The following is a 20,426-nucleotide window of genomic DNA, read 5'->3' on the forward strand; positions in this document are numbered from 1 at the left end:
AAATTAGGAACTAATTTGCACAGTGCAGGGACCTTGCTTGAGTATTGACTTAAAAACAATCAATGTTTTTATTGATAATTTTTTTTTTGAAAGAATGTTTTTATTGATAATTGATATGTTTGGAAACAAAGATTTACTAATACAAAACATCTACCAGTTGTCGTTGCAAAGATACCTCTATCTGTTGATGCTGCACTGAAAATATACATGAAAAAAAAATTTATGCACAGTCAATGAAGCAATCAAGGATATAAGTATAAGTATAAAAATTTCATTGACTATAGACATATTGATATTAATTTTGGAAAGAACAACCAAAGAATATGACATCTCTCATTTGTTAGGACTATAGACATATTGATATTAATTTTGGAAAGAAAAACTTCTTGGAGACTATCCAACTTTTATATATCCTAGTGTAATTTCATTGAATTGAGTAACCCCAGCAAGTTGTTGTGGAAAGGATCGGAGATGTGATCCATAATGTTCTGTACAGGACCTTTACCCGTCAGTGCCGCTTGCATGAAGAAGCCTAACCAAGCCACCATTGCCAAGCGTCCATTTTTTATTTCTTTCACCTTTAGCTCTTCAAATGCTTCAGGATCTTTGGACAGATTTAAGGGATCAAATAATGCTCCTCCAGGGTAGTTTATATCACCGGGCAGATATATTCCTAGAGGCTCCAATGCCTCAATCCCACAATATCTAGCGTATTCTGGTCCAACCTGTTTTATAATAAGAATCTCAAATTAGTAGCAACAGTAGCCAATCCATCTGCAGACACAAATGACTGTCCAAAAGAAACAACGTTCATGGTTAAACAGCTCCAGCTACTGAAATATTTTATTTTGGCCGATACAAATTTGGGTTATGAAAGTAAAGTAACTTCTTTAATATTTCAATAGTTGGAGCTGCTTAACCATAAACGTTGTTTCTTTATAACCCAAACTTTATAGTTAAGCAGCTCCAACTACTGAAATGAATTTAACTTGCAAACTTTATAGTTGCATTCTGGTGTTTCAAGAGAACACCTACAGCGAGACATGTTACATTTGTAGAATCAAAAGGGTCTGCTTCATCCAATACAACTAAGTTGAAAATCTAATAATCAAAAGTGCTATGCCACATCATCACTAAGATCATATGGGTTCAAACAAACTCGAATATTGGAAGACAAAGGTCACAAGATATAAATAATGTTAGCAGAGCTCACAAGACAAGGTGGATGATACAAGCATTACCATAAGGAGTGCTTGGCAAATAGCAATCACAACCACCCCCTGGCTTCCAGCCAAGTGAAGACCTGGGATGCCAAGGTAATCGAGAGTATCTCCCTGTCATAAATTGGAAGACACATAAACAATGAGTGTCAACTGCAATATACGATTCACCAGTTTAATTATTTGCTTGCTAAAAGGTATACAAAGTCAGCCTGAGGTGAATTTATTCTCATGTAGGTAAAAATTGATCAACTAGTTTCAATTAATAAAGTGCAACAATGGAAAAGAGAGTGCCAAAAGATTTATTGGTCTAGAGAGAAAGACAGTTCAGTGTAAGAACTAAAAATATAATGAAAGATGTAATGTGAAACAAAACACTAACCTTTAGTATCCTTATTTATCTAACAGTTAGGTTAAGTGCTAGTACTATAATAACCAAATAATCCTAATATTGTAGCACTCCCCTTGTAGCTTAAGCTTGATAGTAGTATCAAAGTCAGTCAGAAAACTGCACTCTCTGGGAGTTGGGGTTTGAACATTTGTTGGCTATGATGTCACCTTACACAGAAGTATAGAACCCTCCCGAGGTCCTTTATCTTATTTATTTGTAACACTTTATTCTTTTATTATATTATTTTTTCCAGTTAGGTCTTTTATCTTTTAAAACATTTACAATGTTAGCCTTTATTTCATATTCTATTCAAACAACGATGATGTGCATTAAAAACGCTGATATGACAGTGACACTTAATTTGTTACAAATGATTGAGTGATCAGGATCCAATGATTGAGTGTTTTTTTGGTGTAGATATAAGGTTGGAAAACACCTTGGGAGTGAGATTCATTGTTCACCTTTGTTCTTGTGTGAAGAGGGAAAAGTAAAGAAAATAGGTATTGCTCTTGGAGAGCAATTGTGAGCATTTTTTTTTTGGCATCTTTTGTTGAATCTCTTATTCAAGGAAAGAGATTGGGAAATGGGTAGAGATTAGAATTGTTCTTTGTGAACTTGTGGAGCTAATTTCTTATATCCCATTTGATCTCTTGTAAACATTGTTGTAATAGTGAACCGGGGAGCTAGCTACTCTATCACTCAGACGTAGATCATTGTTTGACTGAACTGGGTGACAAATGTATTGTGTGTTTGGTTCCTCTTTACCATTTCTTGTTATTGGTTTGGTTGGTTTATGCTTACACTTAGATTATTAGAATTATTATTGCTTGCTTAATTTTGGTTGTCATTGAACTTTTGTTCCACTCTTGTTATTGTTGGATTTGATCAAGAGGTTCGGAATTCACAGCAGTTTCTCTATGCAATGACTCTCTTTAATTTAATCTAAAAATAGTGGATCCGGATTGGGTGCAGTTGTCACCCATGACTGCATGCAGTCAACAAGATCAGAGTCGTCTGATTAAGATCAAATGGTTCCTAATTTAAGTTAAAATAATTTATATTTTAGAATATTAAAGAGTTAAAATCTGAGCCGTGAATACATTTCCAAAAATAGCTTGGTATGCCTCAAAATCGTTCCTTTTTTACTTTTGGGTTGGTGGGTGTGCCTCAAACTATTCCAGTTTTTAATCTTTTTGGAGTTTAGGGATATTAATCATCTGGTTATGTGGCTGGTAGTGAAAATTTTGAATCTTTTTCAATTTGCAATGGTGGCTAGATTCAGAAGTTGAAAAGCTGGAGTCTGGAGATGTTCTTCTCCTTTCATTTTTAGGTTAAGATAAATGACTAAACCGTTACAAATAAATAAGATGAGGACATCTTGAAATATGCACCGATTTGGTTATTTACTACTAAGGTATTCCTTGTATATATAATTATGCTTTTATTAGGATTGATCTAGTTTAGGTTTATTCCCTTAATCAAGGGATTCTTTGTTCAACTGATCCCATGAGGGTTTTTGTCTATCTTATATGACAATTATTCTCCTCTCCTAAAATTAAGTATAAAACTATAATAACTAGAGCTATATATCATGACATTGGTATAAAATAGGTTTTAGTATTTTACAGGAATTTAACATCATGGATAAAAAATGAAGATTGCAACTAAATAAGTACCCCCCAAAATAATAATCATTCACCTGCCTATGTACAGGAAAAAAAATCCAAAACATTATCGAAAAAGCAACTGTTATATGATAAAGTCACAGAGTGAGATGAAAATTACACATTTGAAGAAAAGCAAGTTCAAGCAATCATAAAGCTCACTAAATTTTGGCTATCTCTTTAGACTGCAGTGCCTCTATTGCTTCCACCTAATAGCTTAAAAACTTTAAATTAGATGACTTTAACGTGATGTTGAAGCTTCTATAATCAAATGTTAGCAATTTAATCATGTTTCCTGTTGCTGAGGAACAATGCCAAAGATATAAATCTACCCTACAATAGAGCCCCCATTTAAAAGCTTAAGTTTCTAGGAGAGTTAGTCTTGTCTTGTAGTGTTTCTCTTTGTTAATTTCTGTGTAATATTTGGTATCTATGTAATGAGAACATATATTTCCTGATGAAATTTGGTAGCTATGTACTTTGGTATATAGATTCTCATTTTCCTTAAGAGCAGGGTATCATCATGTAATAATGAGAAAGATGGGTTACGGACTTACGGTGTTATATTTTTATCTCCTATAATCATTAAAAAAAGGGGAGATGACCAAAATCCTTGTCCATCATGCCATTAAACTTTTATTTGCATGTGTGGGTCATAAATTTCCATATCCATGAACGCTTAAAAACAACAATGTGATCAAACAAATTAATTTTGAACCACTGAAATTTTTCAAGATCCAAATAAGAATATTCATTTGCCGCCTAGCTATGTCATAGAGCATTGATAGCTTTCTGAAATTGTTAACCATCATTCAATTAAACACAAGTTTCCCCTTCTAATTAATATTCATGCGGTAGAAAATGGAGAATGATTATATTATTAATCGTACAAACGTGTGTATGATAAAGCTCAACAAATTGACAAGCAAGATGATACAAAAGATTGCTAACCTGGAGCTTTGAATAACCAACCCGCCACCAAACAGGTTCTACAAAGTGAAAGGCTCCCAATAGGTCTAGCAACTCAGGAATGAGAGCACCAACAGATGCAAGCATAGCCCAGCGAGCATGCAATATCTCAAAGCTTAATCGTAAATTAGGTTAAAAGGACAAGTTAAGTATTTAAATTCAGCAATATTCCACAAAATATAAATGACATAAGCATAATGGGGTTGGGAGGGAAAGAGAGCGATACTTGAAATATTTGTCCAGTGCCACAGGATCCTTGGCAAGGGCAGCAATGTCAAAGCCATAATCACCGGGAAGTTCCCCAATGAGATATGATGGGTAGCCATATGAAATAGGACCGAGCCAACGAGGCCGACCTTCTCCATACCAAAAGCTGAAAACATTGAATGTTGTTTAATTAATTAGTTAGGAGGAGTTAGGAATGAATGAGCAAATTATTCATTTTTTTTATACCACCTCTGTTTCCTGGCCTTGTGAGCCTCAGCCTTGAATTTAGAGGAGTTTTGTATAGCAAATTTCTTTGTCTCTTCCATTTTCCTCTGAAGCGACTCCCCTAGCGGACTATTAGCTATAGCTTTGACGGCAGTGAATGGAATCGCTGAGAATACTAAAACTCCAGCAAGCTTCAATTCAATCATCAACAACAAGATTATAAAGAATGAATGGGATATAAAAACCATGAACAAAACGGAGAGTAGGGACCTCTTGCCATGAGGCTTTGCAGATGAAAAGACGAGGAGGAGGAGGATGTTTTCTTGGTTTTGGGGCAAAGCTTGCGGAGAGGGAGCGACAACACTGAAGAGAGCCAGTAACGAAACAAGAAGAAGAAGAACGGCAAGTCACTGGTTGAAGCGACACCATAGCCAGACCCTCTCTTGTCCAGATCAGCCAGATGAAATTGAAAATGCCAGGCCACCAACCGAAGATGCTACTAGATTATTTTTTTTATTTTTTAGTTGCTCCCTCACCTTAGAAGTCACCAAATTTAGATAGTACAATTTTGGTATTCTATTCTTTAGGTTTTGGGTGATGCTAACCGGTGCTTCCGGGACTCCGGTTAAGGAAACAATAAATAAATTTTATGTTGAAAATAAAATTTTTTAAACTTTCGATAAGTTCACTACACAAGTTCCATATTACTATTTAGCATTTTCCTTAAGTTTTAATCATGTAATTTTCGTCTCTAATTCAAAAAAGTTATATTTTTTATAATTTATTAGCGTGTCAGACAGACCCGTTCTATGTCTACCTATGTCTAACTTATGTAAAAAAATATATATATGTCTTATGTTATGGTGAGTTTGTTAATAAATAATTTTTGCTGCTAAAAAAAAATGTGTCTTATGCTAGGTGAGTTTGTTAATAAAATATTTTTGTTGCCACTAAAAAATGGTATTGTTGGTATTATGAAAAGTCGACACTAAAACTTTTGTATCCTCTTTTATTAACAAACTCACCTAACATAAATTTGGAGTGTTGGGTTGGAAGGATTTAGTACTTATTAAGTACTTTTATTAAAAAATAATAAATGAATGATGTGTCCATGTGGGACACAATTAATTACTCAAATTTGAAAGCTCTAAGATATGTTTAGTAGCTAGTCATGAATAATATTATAACGAATACAAATTTTACAAAATCTACCGTTGGATTGAAAGTTTATATCATATAGATCATCCATAGAAAAATTGAAAATCATTTGATATGTTATTGAGACACGTCAAGATTAACGGTTTATTAAATAACGTTAATCTTAATGTGTCTCAATAACATATCAAATGATTTTCAAAAAAAAATTAAAAATTTATGGGTGATCTATACGATATAAATTTTCAAGCCAACAGTGAATTTCGTAAAATTCATATTCGGTAGATCATTTGTCCATGGTGGACCACTTGTAAAGGTGGTCCATCGTAGCATTAGCCATGTTTAGTACACTATATGTTTAGTACACTATTTTCATCACAAGTTTACAATTTATTTTACGCTTAAATAACAAACTATTTTCTTCTTCTGCATTTTGTAAAACGTAAGCCTTAGATTCGAACGTGAAATAATCAATTTGTTCCCGTAAATTCACGAGTTTTTGGTTTTCGTCTTTGTTTGTTTACACTAAAAAAAATAAACACGGGGGTGCAAATTTTACACTAAAAAAACAACTCCGGATTCTAAAAACCAAAGTTTTCTACGTGTTTTGGGGTAAAAGAGAAACATGGGACGGGAAGAAAAACTATAGACTAAATATAGATGAATCAAAATTGCAATTTTATCAAAACAAGAGGACTAAAAATAAATTTAAATCTTTCTCATAACTTTCTCATCTATTTCCTCAATCACTAAACTTTCTCATCTATTTCCTCAATCACTAAACCAGTCTTTTTTTTTTTTTAGCAACAAAACTTTTATTAACAACTACTACATAACATAAGGCATGTTACGAGAGCTAAAAGAATACAAGAGATAAGCACAGGGGAAAGTAACCAAAAGCTAGAAATAGGGCTAAAACAAAAGCCAGTTACTGCTCATGTAAAAAGCAGCAAACCATCCATAACTCATATACAAAAAGCACACAATTCATCTTTTCATGCAATCAATCAGACTCCATTTCCATTCATACAACCAGACCCTTCGCCATCCTCCCAATGAACCATTGCCATTATACAACCGGACCCTTCGCCATCCTCCCAATGAACACGGAGTCATTACGTCGGTTCCAAACAGTGCACATAAATGCGTTCCAGAACAAGCACATCCCTGACTTTTGTTTCTTATTCGTAACACAAGTAGCCCACATAGCAAAAGAAATAGCAAGACTTGGTGGGATAATTAAATTAAAACTACAATCACTAAACCAGACTAATTTTAGAAATAAATTTAGAATATATAATTTAGTCTATTTGTTACAACTACCTATTAATTTATCTTTTTTTAGAAGAAAAACATGTAGTCATGAATTTATCTTGGCATGTTTGTTTTTGATAAGTTTTTCTTTTTTGTCAAGTAAAATAGTGGTTAGAATTTCATTTTTTTTTTAAGCTGAATAAGTGGGGTGTCCAAAGTTCGAATATCAACCCTACATATTAATGCAATGTTCTTACCAACTTAGCTATTATTTTTGTTTATTACAAACACTAATAAATTTATCATAGAGGGTACAATTTGTCATGCAATTGACGAGAGTCGAGAAAGATAATTCATATCTTAACATCAACTATGGTACAAGAACTTATTTCCTTGCTCTTTTCAACAGAAAACGCAATGAAAAGAACCCCAGAGCAAATGTTTGCCAAAACCAGCTTCTTGCATTGGCAGGATCCACGCTTTTAGCCAGGTACCAAGCATAAATGGCCTCAATGGCATGTGCAGCTGTCGCTAGAAAAAATACCAGCCTTGTCATCCACGTTGACCGAAAGACAAATAGAGATATAGCTCTGAGAAGAAACACAATCCCTATGTCTGGTAGGAAAGCAGCACAAAAGAGTGAGGTCATTCCAAAGACACAAAACAGCCAGGTATAGATGGTAGGCCCATCCAGAATTTGCCTTTTCCTCTGTTTCCAGTAAGATATGGTAGAATCCATTCCCTCTCGCGAGGTCACCATGGGAACATAGCCAATCTCTTCTTTGGCTTTAAGATAAGAGAAATAGTGGGTCACTCCCACCTGTCAAAGAGCAAATATACATATCAGGATGTTTACGGCTAGCATCCTCGTCTAAAGGGAGGATTTTCTTGAATGCAATTGTATTAAGGTAATCCATACATGTTCCAACTTCCAAGGATTATTTATTTCAAGCATACAAGTTGAGAAGTGCAAACAAATAGGGGTGGAAAAAAGATTTAAATGTATTGGTCTACAAACATATCAAAATGACTTAAAAAATACAGGTAATATTTGAAGTTCTTATTACGAAATAAAATTTGAATTAGGCTTTCAGATCAAGTCTTACTTAAAAAAGACAGTAGGCTCACATCTCAAGACGATACGAAGTTAGAAGGTGCATCTAGCAACTTGAGTCAGAACTTTGAAGCCAAATGGCAAAGCATACCATTCAATTGAGTTTAAGCTATATGTAAAAACCAACAAAACAAATTGAATACAAGAATTGGATCGAATTAAACAATTAAAAGGTGAACAAGATGAAGAAATTTCCAAAAACTGCAAGAACACAAGTCTGCAACAAGCTCTAAGATTTGAACTCTAAATACCATATGATATGATCCTCCAAAGACATCGTTGAAAGCCTTAGAATGCCTAACATATTTCTAGGCCTACATATAAGTGTCCAACTATTCAGCTAGCTAGAATGAAAGACAAATACTGACCTTGTGTACTTCACTCGGAAGGATGAATGGTTGAGGCAGCCACCGCCGATTAAGCCATGGATATAAGATTGTATAAACACCCTGGCAAATCCTCCCAAGAACAAGAGCATGTTCGACAGCTAAAGATGTTTTGGGTAGTTCATAATCCAAACTCCTGAGTAAAGGTTGAAGGAATTCAAAAGAATTGATAGGTGAACCTGAACAAAAGAAGAGTTAGTGGTTGCTTCTAGAAATTGAACACTAGAGACATTAACAAAGAGGAGCCATCACCGTCACATATAAAGTATGTCTGGCCAGCAGCTATAGGTTGCTTTCCCTTGTTATTGCTGTCATCCAAAAGTCCCATACTTGCCAGTATAAGAGCAAGGACAAGGTTATCCACATAAACCCAATCCGACTTTACAGTTTTCTCGCCAATTCTGAACAGAAGCAAACCCAACCTAGCCATGGTTATGATCCTTGGAAGGTGCCTGTCTTCCCCCGGCCCATAGATTGCAGCTGGACGAACAGCACAGGTGTAAAGACGGTCCCCGGTGTCATTCCTTGAGAGGATGAAAAAGGTTATGTAGTAGATTGATATGAAGTTTAAAATACATATCAAACATGACCAGCTTATATGAAATATAGAAACAAAAGATAAACAAGCCATAATATGTAAAAGTAATGATAGTAAGCAGTAAAAATTATATCAAACACCCACCCAGACAGAGACTTATTAGATTCTAGCAAGCAGAGAAAATATTAATGATAGTAAGAAGAGTAAAAGTAAAGAGAGTTAGTTACTTGAGAGGGCGGGCATTATTCTTTAGTACCAACTGTTCAGCGATTGATTTACTGCGGCCATATGGATCAACATGGCGGTCAATTGGGAAATAAGGCAAGGTCTCATTTCCATTGAGGATCTTTTGACCTCCAAAGACAACGTTGTATGTGCTACAATAGACAAGCCTTTTGATGCCGAGGTCAAGGCAAGCGTCCAGAACATGGCAAGTCCCATTTATATTGACTTCATCAACTCGACCGAATTGCAGCATCTCTTTTCCTGACATTCCAAAGGCCGCAAGGTGAAATACACATTCAGCACCACGGAGTGCCATTTCAACATCCTCTTTGCAGGCAACATCCCCTTTTTGCAAAATTGATTGACAGAGACAGGATTTGTTCAGTTAAATAAATACTAATATCAGATCCAAAATGAGAAGAAAATCAACAAACCAAACCAACCTTGTATGCAGTTGACTCCCTTCTCATTAAGAACATGCGACCAAGGAGAAGATTGGCGGAGGTCAAAGGCTCGCACCTCTTCAGCACCTCTTCTTATGAGTTCCAAGCACAGAGCAGATCCTACGAATCCGAGTCCACCCGTCACCACAAAGGTCTTCCCCTCTATTCCTTCGTTCTCGCTCAAGTGCATTCTTCTTCTTCTTCGTCTTCTTCTTCTTCTTCTTGAATGATCAGCTTATCTCTACAATTTCACACGCAGACTCTCATTTCTCACCAATTTCATAACATTTAACATCCACATCGACAATTTAAGCTTATTTGCATACGCTTGCCAATCAAATTTAAGGGAGTAAGTCTGGTTACTTTTAACTAAATTAATTCTGATTTACAATAATATTTTTTATCATACTAATAGAGGTGAAATTAAAGAATGAAATAATTGAAGGTTGGGTTTGAGTACTTACATCAACAGCCGTGTTTAGCTAGAACAAGAGCTTAAAATATTTTTCCTTCGGATTGGATTTGTAAGGTATTTCTTTGAACTCAAAACAAAGAAAACTAATGTTTCTTTCATTCCATAGACTAAGACATGAGCTTTGCTTAATCTAAAACAACAGAGTCACAAGAAAACTAAAATCAAAATGAGTTGTTAGGAATACTATACTATTATGATACACAGGTAAATAAATTAGCAAATTGAGAGAAGAACCTGATTTGAGCATCTACCCTCCAAACCGTAATCTGACGGTCATGCAAACCAATCAATCTGCTGCGCCGTCCATTCCCCCCTTGATTGAAGACAAACGCGGATGAGCGAGAGGTCGAAGACGTTAAACGCAGTGTTCAGAGAAGAGAGCGACTCAGTGAATAGTGATGGTGTTGAGACAATTACTATTACTATTTATAGAGTAAATAATTGAATTTTTATCTGGTGCAGTGATGCAGTCAAATCACCATGCCCTTTGATTAAAAATTCATTATCCAGATTCAAATAGTGATTGGCACCTGCGGTCACTATTTGAATGCAGGGAACCATGTCCGACTCATAACACCTCCTTGCGAGCTAGGCATAGCAATAGGACGTGGCGGCAACGGATTTTGTCCTCCCAAATCCAAACTCAAACCCAAACTCATACCCAAGGGATTTTGGATATCTTCATTACACCTCTTTTCACATGATTTTTTAGATTTTATTTTATTTTTTATTTTTTTAAATGTACAAAATTATTTTCTCTCAATAATATTTTTTTAAAAAAATAAAGGAAAAAATAGAGAAAATAGTTTTTTTAATACTCAAATTAATAATAAAAAATAAATATATAAATGTAATTTAATAGATTATTTAAGTGTTTCTAATTTAAAAGAGATTAAATTTAATTTTTAGTATAAGAGGGGCAGGTTCGGGGTGGGTATCAATGTATTCATTATCCGCCTCAACCCCATCTTTTGAAATCGGGAAAAACTCAAACCCGAACTTAAACTCAGTCAAACTCAGATTTTCCCCATCAAATCAAATATGGTTTGGACGAGTACCCGCAGGTATGAGTTTTATTGTCATTCCTAATGAAAATGCCTGTGAGTTGCAAATACCAACAAAACAATTACTACAACAAAAATCCTACCAACTACTACGGTTTGATAAAACAAATACTAAAAAATACTACAATTAAAAATCAATATACAAATTATATATACATATATATATATATGGCAAATGCTAAATAGTGCCCCAGGGGCACTTGTTAAGGATTCAAATTTAGAAAGTTTTACTTGGAAATTGTGTAGTCAATACAACAAAAGTCTATATTTTGATGTTTTCCATGCACAACTTTTATTTTATTTCTTCTTTTGGTTCCTTAACTAGGGCCCCGGGGCACTGGATATATATATATATATATATATATATATGGGGCTGCTAATTTAGACTCAGTTGGGTCTAAATTAGCAAAATGCACCTTTTCAGTTGGACCAAAATACCCATTCTTTTTAATTAATTAACCAAATTACCATCAATGGACGCGGATCCAGTGTCGCGCGCGTACCGCAGGACCATGGTTACAGGCCGTTGATTTCCATCAGACAGCCAAGATCTGATCTCATCAAGACTGTCTGATCAATCAGACAGCCCAGATCATCCGAATCCATCAGATTCCAGCGCGTGCACCACACTGGATTACACCTTGGAGAGAGAAGAATCTACTTTTTAAAAGCAGGACACGTGTCGCTGTCTGATTGGCTGGGCGTGATTTTTTTCCATTTAATACTTTGAACTCAATTATTTCGTTGTAAATTAATTTTTTTTTTTTATTTTTTATACCAAAAATCATAAAAATTTTTTCTCTACAAATAGAGACTTGGTTCGTTTGATTTGGACACAGAAAAAAAAACCCAATTTTTCACTACCTTAATCTCATTTTTCACTACCTTACATCAACTCACTGAAACCATTCTACCAGGAAAATGGTTTCAGAGTACAAATCTCTGAAACCATTCTACCAGCTAAATGGTTTCAGAAGCAAACACAATTAATAAATTACTCACTGAAACCATTCTACCAGTAAAATAGTTTCAGAGTACAACTATGTGCAACCATTCTACAAGTTAAATGGTTTCAGAAGCAAATAACTAATAATCAACTTACTGAAACCATTCTACCAGCAAAATGGTTTCAGATTACAACTATCTGAAACCATTGTACCAGATAAATGGTTTCAGAAGCAAACACAATTAATAAATTACTCATTGAAACCATTCTACCAGTAAAATGGTTTCAGAAGCAAACATTAGTTTTTAATTACCGTTTTATCTCATTTAATTAACTAAAAATAGTTTCAGGTCTCCAAAAATTTCATAAAATATACCAAAAGTTCCAAAATATTATCTACTAATTTCCTGGTATAATGGTTTCAGTGAGTTGGTTGAGTGGTGCGTGTTAAATTACAACACACAAGTAACGTATTTAGTAGACAAAAAATGAGATTAAGGTAGTGAAAAATTGCATTTTTTTTTCGGTGTCCAAATCAAACGAACCAAGTCTCTATTTGTAGAAAAAAAAAATTATGAATTTTGGTATAAAAAAATAAAAAATAAAAAATTAATTTACAACGAAATAATTGAGTTCAAAGTATTAAATGAACAAAAATCACGTCCAGCCAACCATTGTGTGACACGTGTCCTACTTTTAAAAAGCAAATTTTTCTCTCTCCAGGGTGTAATCCAGTGTGGCGCACGCGCTGGAATCTGATGGATCAGGATGATCTGGGCTGTCGGATTGATCAGACAGTCTTGATGAGATCAGATCTTGGCTGTCTGATGAAAATCAACGGTCTGTAACCATGGTCCTTTGGTACGCGCGCGACACTGGATCCGCGCCTATTAATGGGTATTTTGGTGAATTAATTAAAAAGAATGGGTATTTTGGTCCAATTGAAAAGGTGTACCTTGCTAACTTAGACCTAACTAGGGTCTAAGTTAGAAAACCCCTATATATATATATATATATATATATATATATATATATATATATATATATATATATATATATATATATATATATATATATATATATATATATATAAAATTATAATTATACCCCCTCCCCAAAGTGAGATATATTGTGGTACGGAAGGAGTATATAATTACATTTGAACAATACATGTTTTGTTAGAGCACGCTTTATCATGTTTGACCGATATACAAATAAAATACTTTCTCCGCCCTGAAATATAAGAAAAAAAAAAGTTTTCACATTTATTAAGAATCTTTAAATTTTACCAAAACAAACAATCGAGTTTCCTAAGTTACCCTTGTCATCAATACTCATCGTTACTGGAAGAAAAAAAAATCAGTTTTTGAATGATGAAAGCTAAAAAGTCATATTGAAAGAAGCTAACTACCCAATAGTTTATTGGGAAAATAAGGCTCTGTTTGGCAAAAATAGCTTTTGGCTGATAAGTTAGCCGATAGCTTATGGTTGATGGTTGATGACTGATAGCTTTTAGCTGATAAGCTGATTGAAGTGTTTAGTAAAATTAGCGGTTCAACTGACTGATAAATGTAAAATGACATAAAAGGACATATTTAATTCAATAAAAAAAATTTATCAAATTAATACTATTTCAAATATTTAGAATTTAATATTTTAAGTTTATTTTATTTTTTTTGTACAATATTTTAAGTTTATTAATTAATAAATATATCTTTCAAATATTATTATTAAACTAATTTTTACATGTTGAATTTTTTAAAAAAATATTATTTTCATTTCAGTTGATATGCTTTATGAAAAAATAACAACAAAATATATTCACAATATAGTATAATGGTTAATTATAGTATGGTACATTATTTCGAAAAAATTATAGTAATGTACGTAGCTATGAATTGATAAAAATAATAATATGCTTTAGCCTTCATATTTGACAATAGATAATAAGACAACATTAAAACATACTATATACATGTGATTTTAAAAGAAGCAACATTAAAACATATATTTACTTATTTTATTTTAAATTCTAATGATAACAAATTATAAAGGGTAAATGTGGATTTTAGTTAAAATAACAAGGGTAAAAGAGGAAGAAAAAATGAAAAGGTATAAGCTATAAGCTCATAAACTACTTGAAATAGCTTATGAAAAAAGAAGCTAAAAGTCAATAAAATAAGCTAAAAGCTCTTTATGAAAAAACTTTTACCAAACATGTATTTTAACTTATAAGTCATAAGACAAAAGCTAAAAACTACTTTTTTGGCTTGTCAAACAGACCCTAATAAATAATAATAGTGAATTATGACTAAGGGTAATTTTGTAACTTCAGGATTAAAAAAGTTGTCTTTTGCTTATATTTTGGGACATAAAAAAAAAACTTTTTTTCCTTATAGGGATAAAAACAATTAAAAAAACTTACCATTCTTATTTGCCCCCAAATGTCAAACTTACCAAAGACTAAGAGATCGTATTGCTTTATTATAATTTGTATGATTACTTTGTTTTAAATTTATAGATTTAAAAAAAATAATAAATCGAGTTGTCTGAGAATTAAAATAGATCTATAATATGGATAATGATGGATGATACGAACAAGCAACAAACGAAAAGCAAGAATTATGTGGTCCACTGATTTTCTACCATCACACGGTCATGCTTTCCTCAAAAAGTGAAAATTGTTTTTTATTTTTTGAAAACAACGCAAGTTAAATTCTTGTACTGTTTCTTCTTACCATTTAGCAATGCTCCTATAATATATATTCAAATATTTTTCACACCCACTTTATTAAAACTTATAATATCTCACGTTTACAAGCTAATAGTACTTTAACGAATACAAATTTTATAAAATTTATTGTCTGATTACAAGTTTATGTCAATAATGAAGTGACAGATCAACAAAATCAATAGAGGACAATAAAAAACTCAAGATTTGCTTAATAAAATGACAAAAAAGTAAAAACTAATTTTTTTTGGCTCAAGTAAAAACTGATTTTAAAAATACAACAAAGCGACTCTAATATCTTTTATATTATAAGTTTGTATACGCAAGCAAACCCTTCAGTGCAAGACAATATTTTCAATCACTATGACAAGTATACCAATTATGATTAAAATTATGTGCAATAATTGATAAGCACCATCAATTTTAAAAGTATGTCATATCTAAATTATTGTTGACTATATTATTCATCACGAAATATTTTTATGTCTTTCCCGATCAATGGTTTTTTTTCTACCGGATCATAAATTTAGAGAATAATTATCACGTGAGATTTGGAAAATTATTATCACGTGTGATTTGGAAAGTTATATATATATATATATATATATATATATATATATATATATATATATATATATATATATATATATATATATATATATATATATTCTCATACTATAACACCTTCAACAATATTGAAATCTATTATAAAAAAAAAACATCTTTCACATTTCAATGTCTCATGTTAACAACTTCACCACAATTCGACTTAATTTACTCAGAGGTGTGTATAAACTTTCATTCTGTTTTGTGATTTATTATCTTTATTCCTGACATCGATATTGTTTTAAAACTTTATGCTAACTTTATATATATATATATATATATATATATATATATATATATATACTTTGAATCCCAATCACTCATCTGATTGGGAGAAGTTGGTTAATAAATTGCAAATTAGATGTCGGACCTACTGCGTTGAGTTTTGCGTAACCGAAGTTAGTATAGTTCCAAATTTTTAATAGAATATTTTTTACACTAAATTCTCAATTATTTATATTTAATTTTATTTTATATGTTATTTCTATTAAAATTATGATACCGAGTATTGATATTAGGATTTTCACACACGACACAATTTTGCATTTAGTGACAAGTCACAATGATCGTGTTACAGCAAATTTCTATACATCTGGTAATGGAATTGACAAGTCACAATGTTTTGATGAAATAAAGATGTATTATGACTGTAGATATTTGTCGGCATGTGAAGCTGCTTGAAGGATATTTTCTTTTGATTTACACTATAGAGAGCCTACGGTTGAGCGGCTTAATTATCATCTTGAAGACGAGCACACTGTTTTATTTGAAGATAACGAGCGTATTGAAGACGTTCTAAACAAACCAAAGAGTCGCACATCAAATTTTTTGGCATGGATGGATGCAAACAAGAAATTTCCAGAGACAAAAAATTTAACATATAATCAATTCTCAACTAAGTTTGTGTGGAAAAAAAATTTGCATCGGTGGGCTCCAAGAAAAAAGATGTTTTTCAATTGGAAGAGTTCACTTTGCACCACCTGGTGCGGGTGAAAGGTTTTATTTGAGGACATTGTTAAATTACGTCAAAGGTCCTACTTCTTTTGATGAATTAAAAACAGTGGATAATTTCAAATATGATAGTTTCAAAAAAGCCTGTTTTGCAAAGGGTTTGTTGGATGATGATAAGGAGTATATAGAGGCAATAAAAGAGACAAGCCACTAGGGTTCAGAGACTTTTTTAAGGATAATGTTTGCAGCATTATTGGTGTCAGATCAGCTGACCAGACCAAAATTAGTTTGGACAAGTACTTCATGTAACAGCCCGGGCCCCTTTTCTACGTATTTAGTAGGCAATCCCGACTGTCACCTCACGATCTTCCCCACCCCCCCTCTCTAGTGGAGTTTTAGTCTTCCGTGGGAATCGAACCATGTACCCTGGGGTTCAAGGGGCCCGGGCTGTTACACTTCACATCTTTTGATTGATGACATTTTGCACAAACATAGACGCTTGCTTGGTGCTCCAGGTATAAAATATTTTCACCTGTTTTTATAAAACCATACTTATTAGTTGTTTATTTTTTACTCATGTAACCTTGCTTATATCACTTTTTAAATTATTTATTATGCAGTTTATTAAATTGTAGTTTTTTAAAATTGGAAAAATAATTTTGTCAAAAAAAATGGAAAAATAATTAATATTTTTATAAATACCCTTTATTTTTACGTTAATGTATCCAAACATAAATTAATCCTGTTTAACTCATTTTTAACCAAAATCAAATCTATCAAACTCAACTATTCTAAATCAATTTTTATTGCAATGCAACCAAACACAACCATAGTCATGTCACTAATTACATTCATTATTTTGATTTTAACATTGCAGATTTAATATTAACCGGTGATCAATGGATACAATATGCACTAGCTGATATTGAGACGATGTTACGTAGTTGTGGGAAGAGTTTAAAAGATTATCCTTCAATGCCTAGAGCAGACATATCATTAGTTCTTGGTATACAAAATAGTTTAATACACGACGAATTGAATTATAACAGACAATCATTAGCTGAGGAACGTTAGATTGATGTCAACTATGACTTCAGAGCAACGTAAAGTATATGACACAATCATGACAAGAGTTAACGAAAACAAACCTGGTGTGTTTTTCTTTATGGTTATGGCGGTACAGGGAAGACATTTATCTGAAGGGTCATGTCAGTCGCATTACGCTCAAAAGGTGAGATAGTTTTAACAATTGCCTCAAGAGGGATCGCTGCATTGCTTATACTTGGCGGTAGAACAAAACATTCAAGGTTTTGTATTCCTCTAAATGTTGACGAGTTTTCAACATGTACCATAGTTCTTAGGCGCTATTAATACAAAAAGCAATGTTCATTATCTGGGATATAGCGCCAATGATGAACAATAACTGTTTCGAAACTGTTGATCGAACTTTAAAATATAATCTCAAGTCTGTTGATGAAAAAAATAAACACATTCCCTTCGGTGGAAAAGTTGTTGTTTTTGTCGGAGATTTTAGACAAATTCTACTAGTAATACACAAAGGTACAAGGCCAAAAGTTGTTCATGCTGCTATTAATTCTTCGGTTCTTTGGATTTTTTTTTGAAGTTTTAACATTGAGTAAAAACACGAGGCTTCTCGGTGGTGCTTCGAGTGCAGACGTTGAACAAAGAAGATTGTTTTCTGAATGGGTTTTGGAGATGACAACGACGATGATTTAAAACTTGACATTCCATCAGATTTATTGATTCCAAATTCAGGTGATCCTCTTGCTTCTATCGTTGAAAGCACATATCCCAAACTTTTACAAAACATGAACGATATAACGTATTTCCAAAATAGAGCTACTAACTCCTAAAAATTCAATAGTTGACACAATAAATGATTAAATGATGAATTTAATTCATGGTGAAGAAAAAAGATATTTGAGTTATGATACTCCACTCATACAAAATGTAGACGGTCAAACAGTTGATGATGTTCATACTCCCGAGTTTTTGAACACTGTTTCTACGTCGGGACGTCCAAATCACAAGTTGAGACTTAAAGTTGGAGTTCCATTTATGCTATTAAGGAATTTGAATAAAAAATTATGATTATGCAATGGAACAAGACTTATTATTACGAGATTGAGAAAACGTGCTCTTGAAGGAAAAATTATTTCATGAAGTAATATTGGTGATCAGGTTTTCATACATAGATTTTCTCTAACACCATCTGACGTGAGAATTCCTTTTAAATCTCAACGACGACAATTTCCTATAATGATTTCTTTTGTGACGACTATTAATAAGAGTTAGAGACTCTTTAAAGCATGTTGGGATATATCTTCCATCGCCAGTGTTTACACATGGTTAGTTGTATGTTGCAATTTCAATAGTTACTTCTAGAAAATGATTAAAATTATTGATCATCGATGACGACGGTGAAAGATACGACTAATACTTCGAACGTGGTCTATAAGGAAGTCTTCCGTAATACAACATAATATATTTTTCCAAAATTATTGTTGAACTATTGTTTAATGTTACTCAACTTTTTCCATATACCTTACATTATTGGAATTATCATATCTTATTTAATCATTATATATCCACAACTAATCAGACCTGTGTACCGCACGGTAGGGGTGTGCATGGTTTGGAAACCACACCACACCACACCTAATTGATGGTTTTGGTTCTAAACCAAAACCATTTCAATAACAAACCGGTTATTTTTTAAAACTAATTTGGATTTGGTTATTAACCGGATCGAACCAATTTATAACCGGTTTGTAATAAAATTTAAGTTATTCACATGATCTAATTTTAAATAGGTTTTTTACTTAAACTAATTTTTTTTATTAGTTGATTAAAAAAAATAGATTTATTAATTATTTTAAAAACATAATTTTTTATTAATTTTATGATTGAATTGGTTTATAATCAACCCACAAAATATTTTTTTTAAACCCAAATTATTTTTTAATTAGCCGAAAACTTATTTTTTATATTGTTTTAAAAATATTTTTTATTATTTAAAAAAAGAGTAATTTTCAAAATTAAAAAATCTGATTTTTAAATACAAAAAAAAACTAATAAATAGGAAAAAAATTAAAATACTAAATTTTTGAAAAACTAAATACATTAAAAACTGATTTTTTAATTATTTAAAAAAAAACTGATTTTTTTAATTATTTTTAAAAATTTAAAACATTAAAAACTGATTTTTTTAATTATTTTTAAAATAATTATTAAAAATCTGATTTTTAAAATAAAATAATATTAAAATAGTATGGGTGGTTGGTGGTGGCCGGCCGCCGGAGCACCACTGCCGGCCACCACTGCACCGGCCGGAGCGCCACCGCACCGGCCGCCGGTGGTCCGGCGTTGACCACCGGCCCTCCACCCCTCTTTTAATTAATTATTTTATTATATAATAAAGAATTTAAAAAAATTGAAGATTGAGCCTGAATTAACTATTGGGCCTAAATTTTCAAACCAATTCCAAACCAAATTACAAAATGTGGTTATGGTTTATAATTGATGTTTTTTTATTGGAGTGGTGTGATTTTTTTTTTTAAATGAATTTTGCAAACTAAAATTGAATATGGATTAGTTAGTAATTTGATTAAGGATAACCAAATTTTTTGCACACCCCACCCTACCGCACGGGTAGTAAATAAATAAAGTTGTGAGCAAACAACAATTGCTGCCTTAATTTTTGAGTCTTGAAATCGTCAAAATTCTTAGAGCCTTTTCTTCCTTATGAAATCGCCTTTAGTTTAGGGGGCTTATCTATCCTATATCCCTCATCGTCATCAGATAGTATATAACCGAGGAAAAATATCCACTTTAGGCGGCA

The 20,426-nt window shown here is 32.6% G+C and overlaps 2 protein-coding genes across 3 annotated transcripts; both read right to left on the bottom strand.

The window, feature by feature from the left end:
- Positions 1 to 251: 251 nt before the first annotated feature.
- LOC123885128 (chlorophyll a-b binding protein 7, chloroplastic) lies at positions 252 to 5,202 on the bottom strand. Of its 2 annotated transcripts, none has more exons than XM_045934393.1 (6): positions 4,954 to 5,202; positions 4,701 to 4,867; positions 4,471 to 4,617; positions 4,227 to 4,359; positions 1,242 to 1,334; positions 252 to 725 (listed from the first exon to the last, which is right to left on the bottom strand). In XM_045934393.1, the coding sequence occupies exons 1-6, from the start codon at positions 4,954 to 4,956 to the stop codon at positions 414 to 416; spliced, it is 855 nt and encodes a 284-aa protein (XP_045790349.1). In that variant the 5' UTR covers positions 4,957 to 5,202; the 3' UTR covers positions 252 to 413. The 2 variants fall into 2 exon arrangements, with proteins under 2 accessions (XP_045790349.1, XP_045790342.1); XM_045934386.1 differs by having other exon boundaries at positions 4,947 to 5,202.
- A 2,122-nt stretch (positions 5,203 to 7,324) lies between these two features.
- Positions 7,325 to 10,954, bottom strand: LOC123922929 (short-chain dehydrogenase/reductase family 42E member 1). Its single transcript, XM_045975588.1, has 7 exons — positions 10,501 to 10,954; positions 10,256 to 10,396; positions 9,792 to 10,032; positions 9,351 to 9,693; positions 8,838 to 9,109; positions 8,568 to 8,764; positions 7,325 to 7,905 (listed from the first exon to the last, which is right to left on the bottom strand). Exons 3-7 carry the CDS (start codon positions 9,979 to 9,981, stop codon positions 7,471 to 7,473), a joined length of 1,437 nt encoding a protein of 478 aa, XP_045831544.1. The 5' UTR covers positions 9,982 to 10,032; positions 10,256 to 10,396; positions 10,501 to 10,954; the 3' UTR covers positions 7,325 to 7,470.
- Positions 10,955 to 20,426: the final 9,472 nt, after the last annotated feature.

This window comes from Trifolium pratense, linkage group LG1 (genome assembly GCF_020283565.1).
Source record: "Trifolium pratense cultivar HEN17-A07 linkage group LG1, ARS_RC_1.1, whole genome shotgun sequence".
In the NCBI taxonomy this organism is placed as follows: Eukaryota; Viridiplantae; Streptophyta; class Magnoliopsida; order Fabales; family Fabaceae; genus Trifolium; species Trifolium pratense.

What these genes read in the sequence shown, in the direction of transcription:
- LOC123885128 (XM_045934386.1), bottom strand. Translation starts at nt 5,105, where the DNA reads ATGGTGTCGCTTCAACCAGTGACTTGCCGTTCTTCTTCTTCTTGTTTC. An exon ending in CACAAGGCCAGGAAACAGAG is followed by an intron (nt 4,618 to 4,700) that starts GTGGTATAAAAA and finishes CAATGTTTTCAG; the next exon opens with CTTTTGGTATGGAGAAGGTC. An exon ending in TTGGTTATTCAAAGCTCCAG is followed by an intron (nt 1,335 to 4,226) that starts GTTAGCAATCTT and finishes AATTTATGACAG; the next exon opens with GGAGATACTCTCGATTACCT.
- LOC123922929 (XM_045975588.1), bottom strand. Translation starts at nt 9,981, where the DNA reads ATGCACTTGAGCGAGAACGAAGGAATAGAGGGGAAGACCTTTGTGGTG. An exon ending in AATAATGCCCGCCCTCTCAA is followed by an intron (nt 9,110 to 9,350) that starts GTAACTAACTCT and finishes CATCCTCTCAAG; the next exon opens with GAATGACACCGGGGACCGTC. An exon ending in GACATACTTTATATGTGACG is followed by an intron (nt 8,765 to 8,837) that starts GTGATGGCTCCT and finishes TCTTTTGTTCAG; the next exon opens with GTTCACCTATCAATTCTTTT.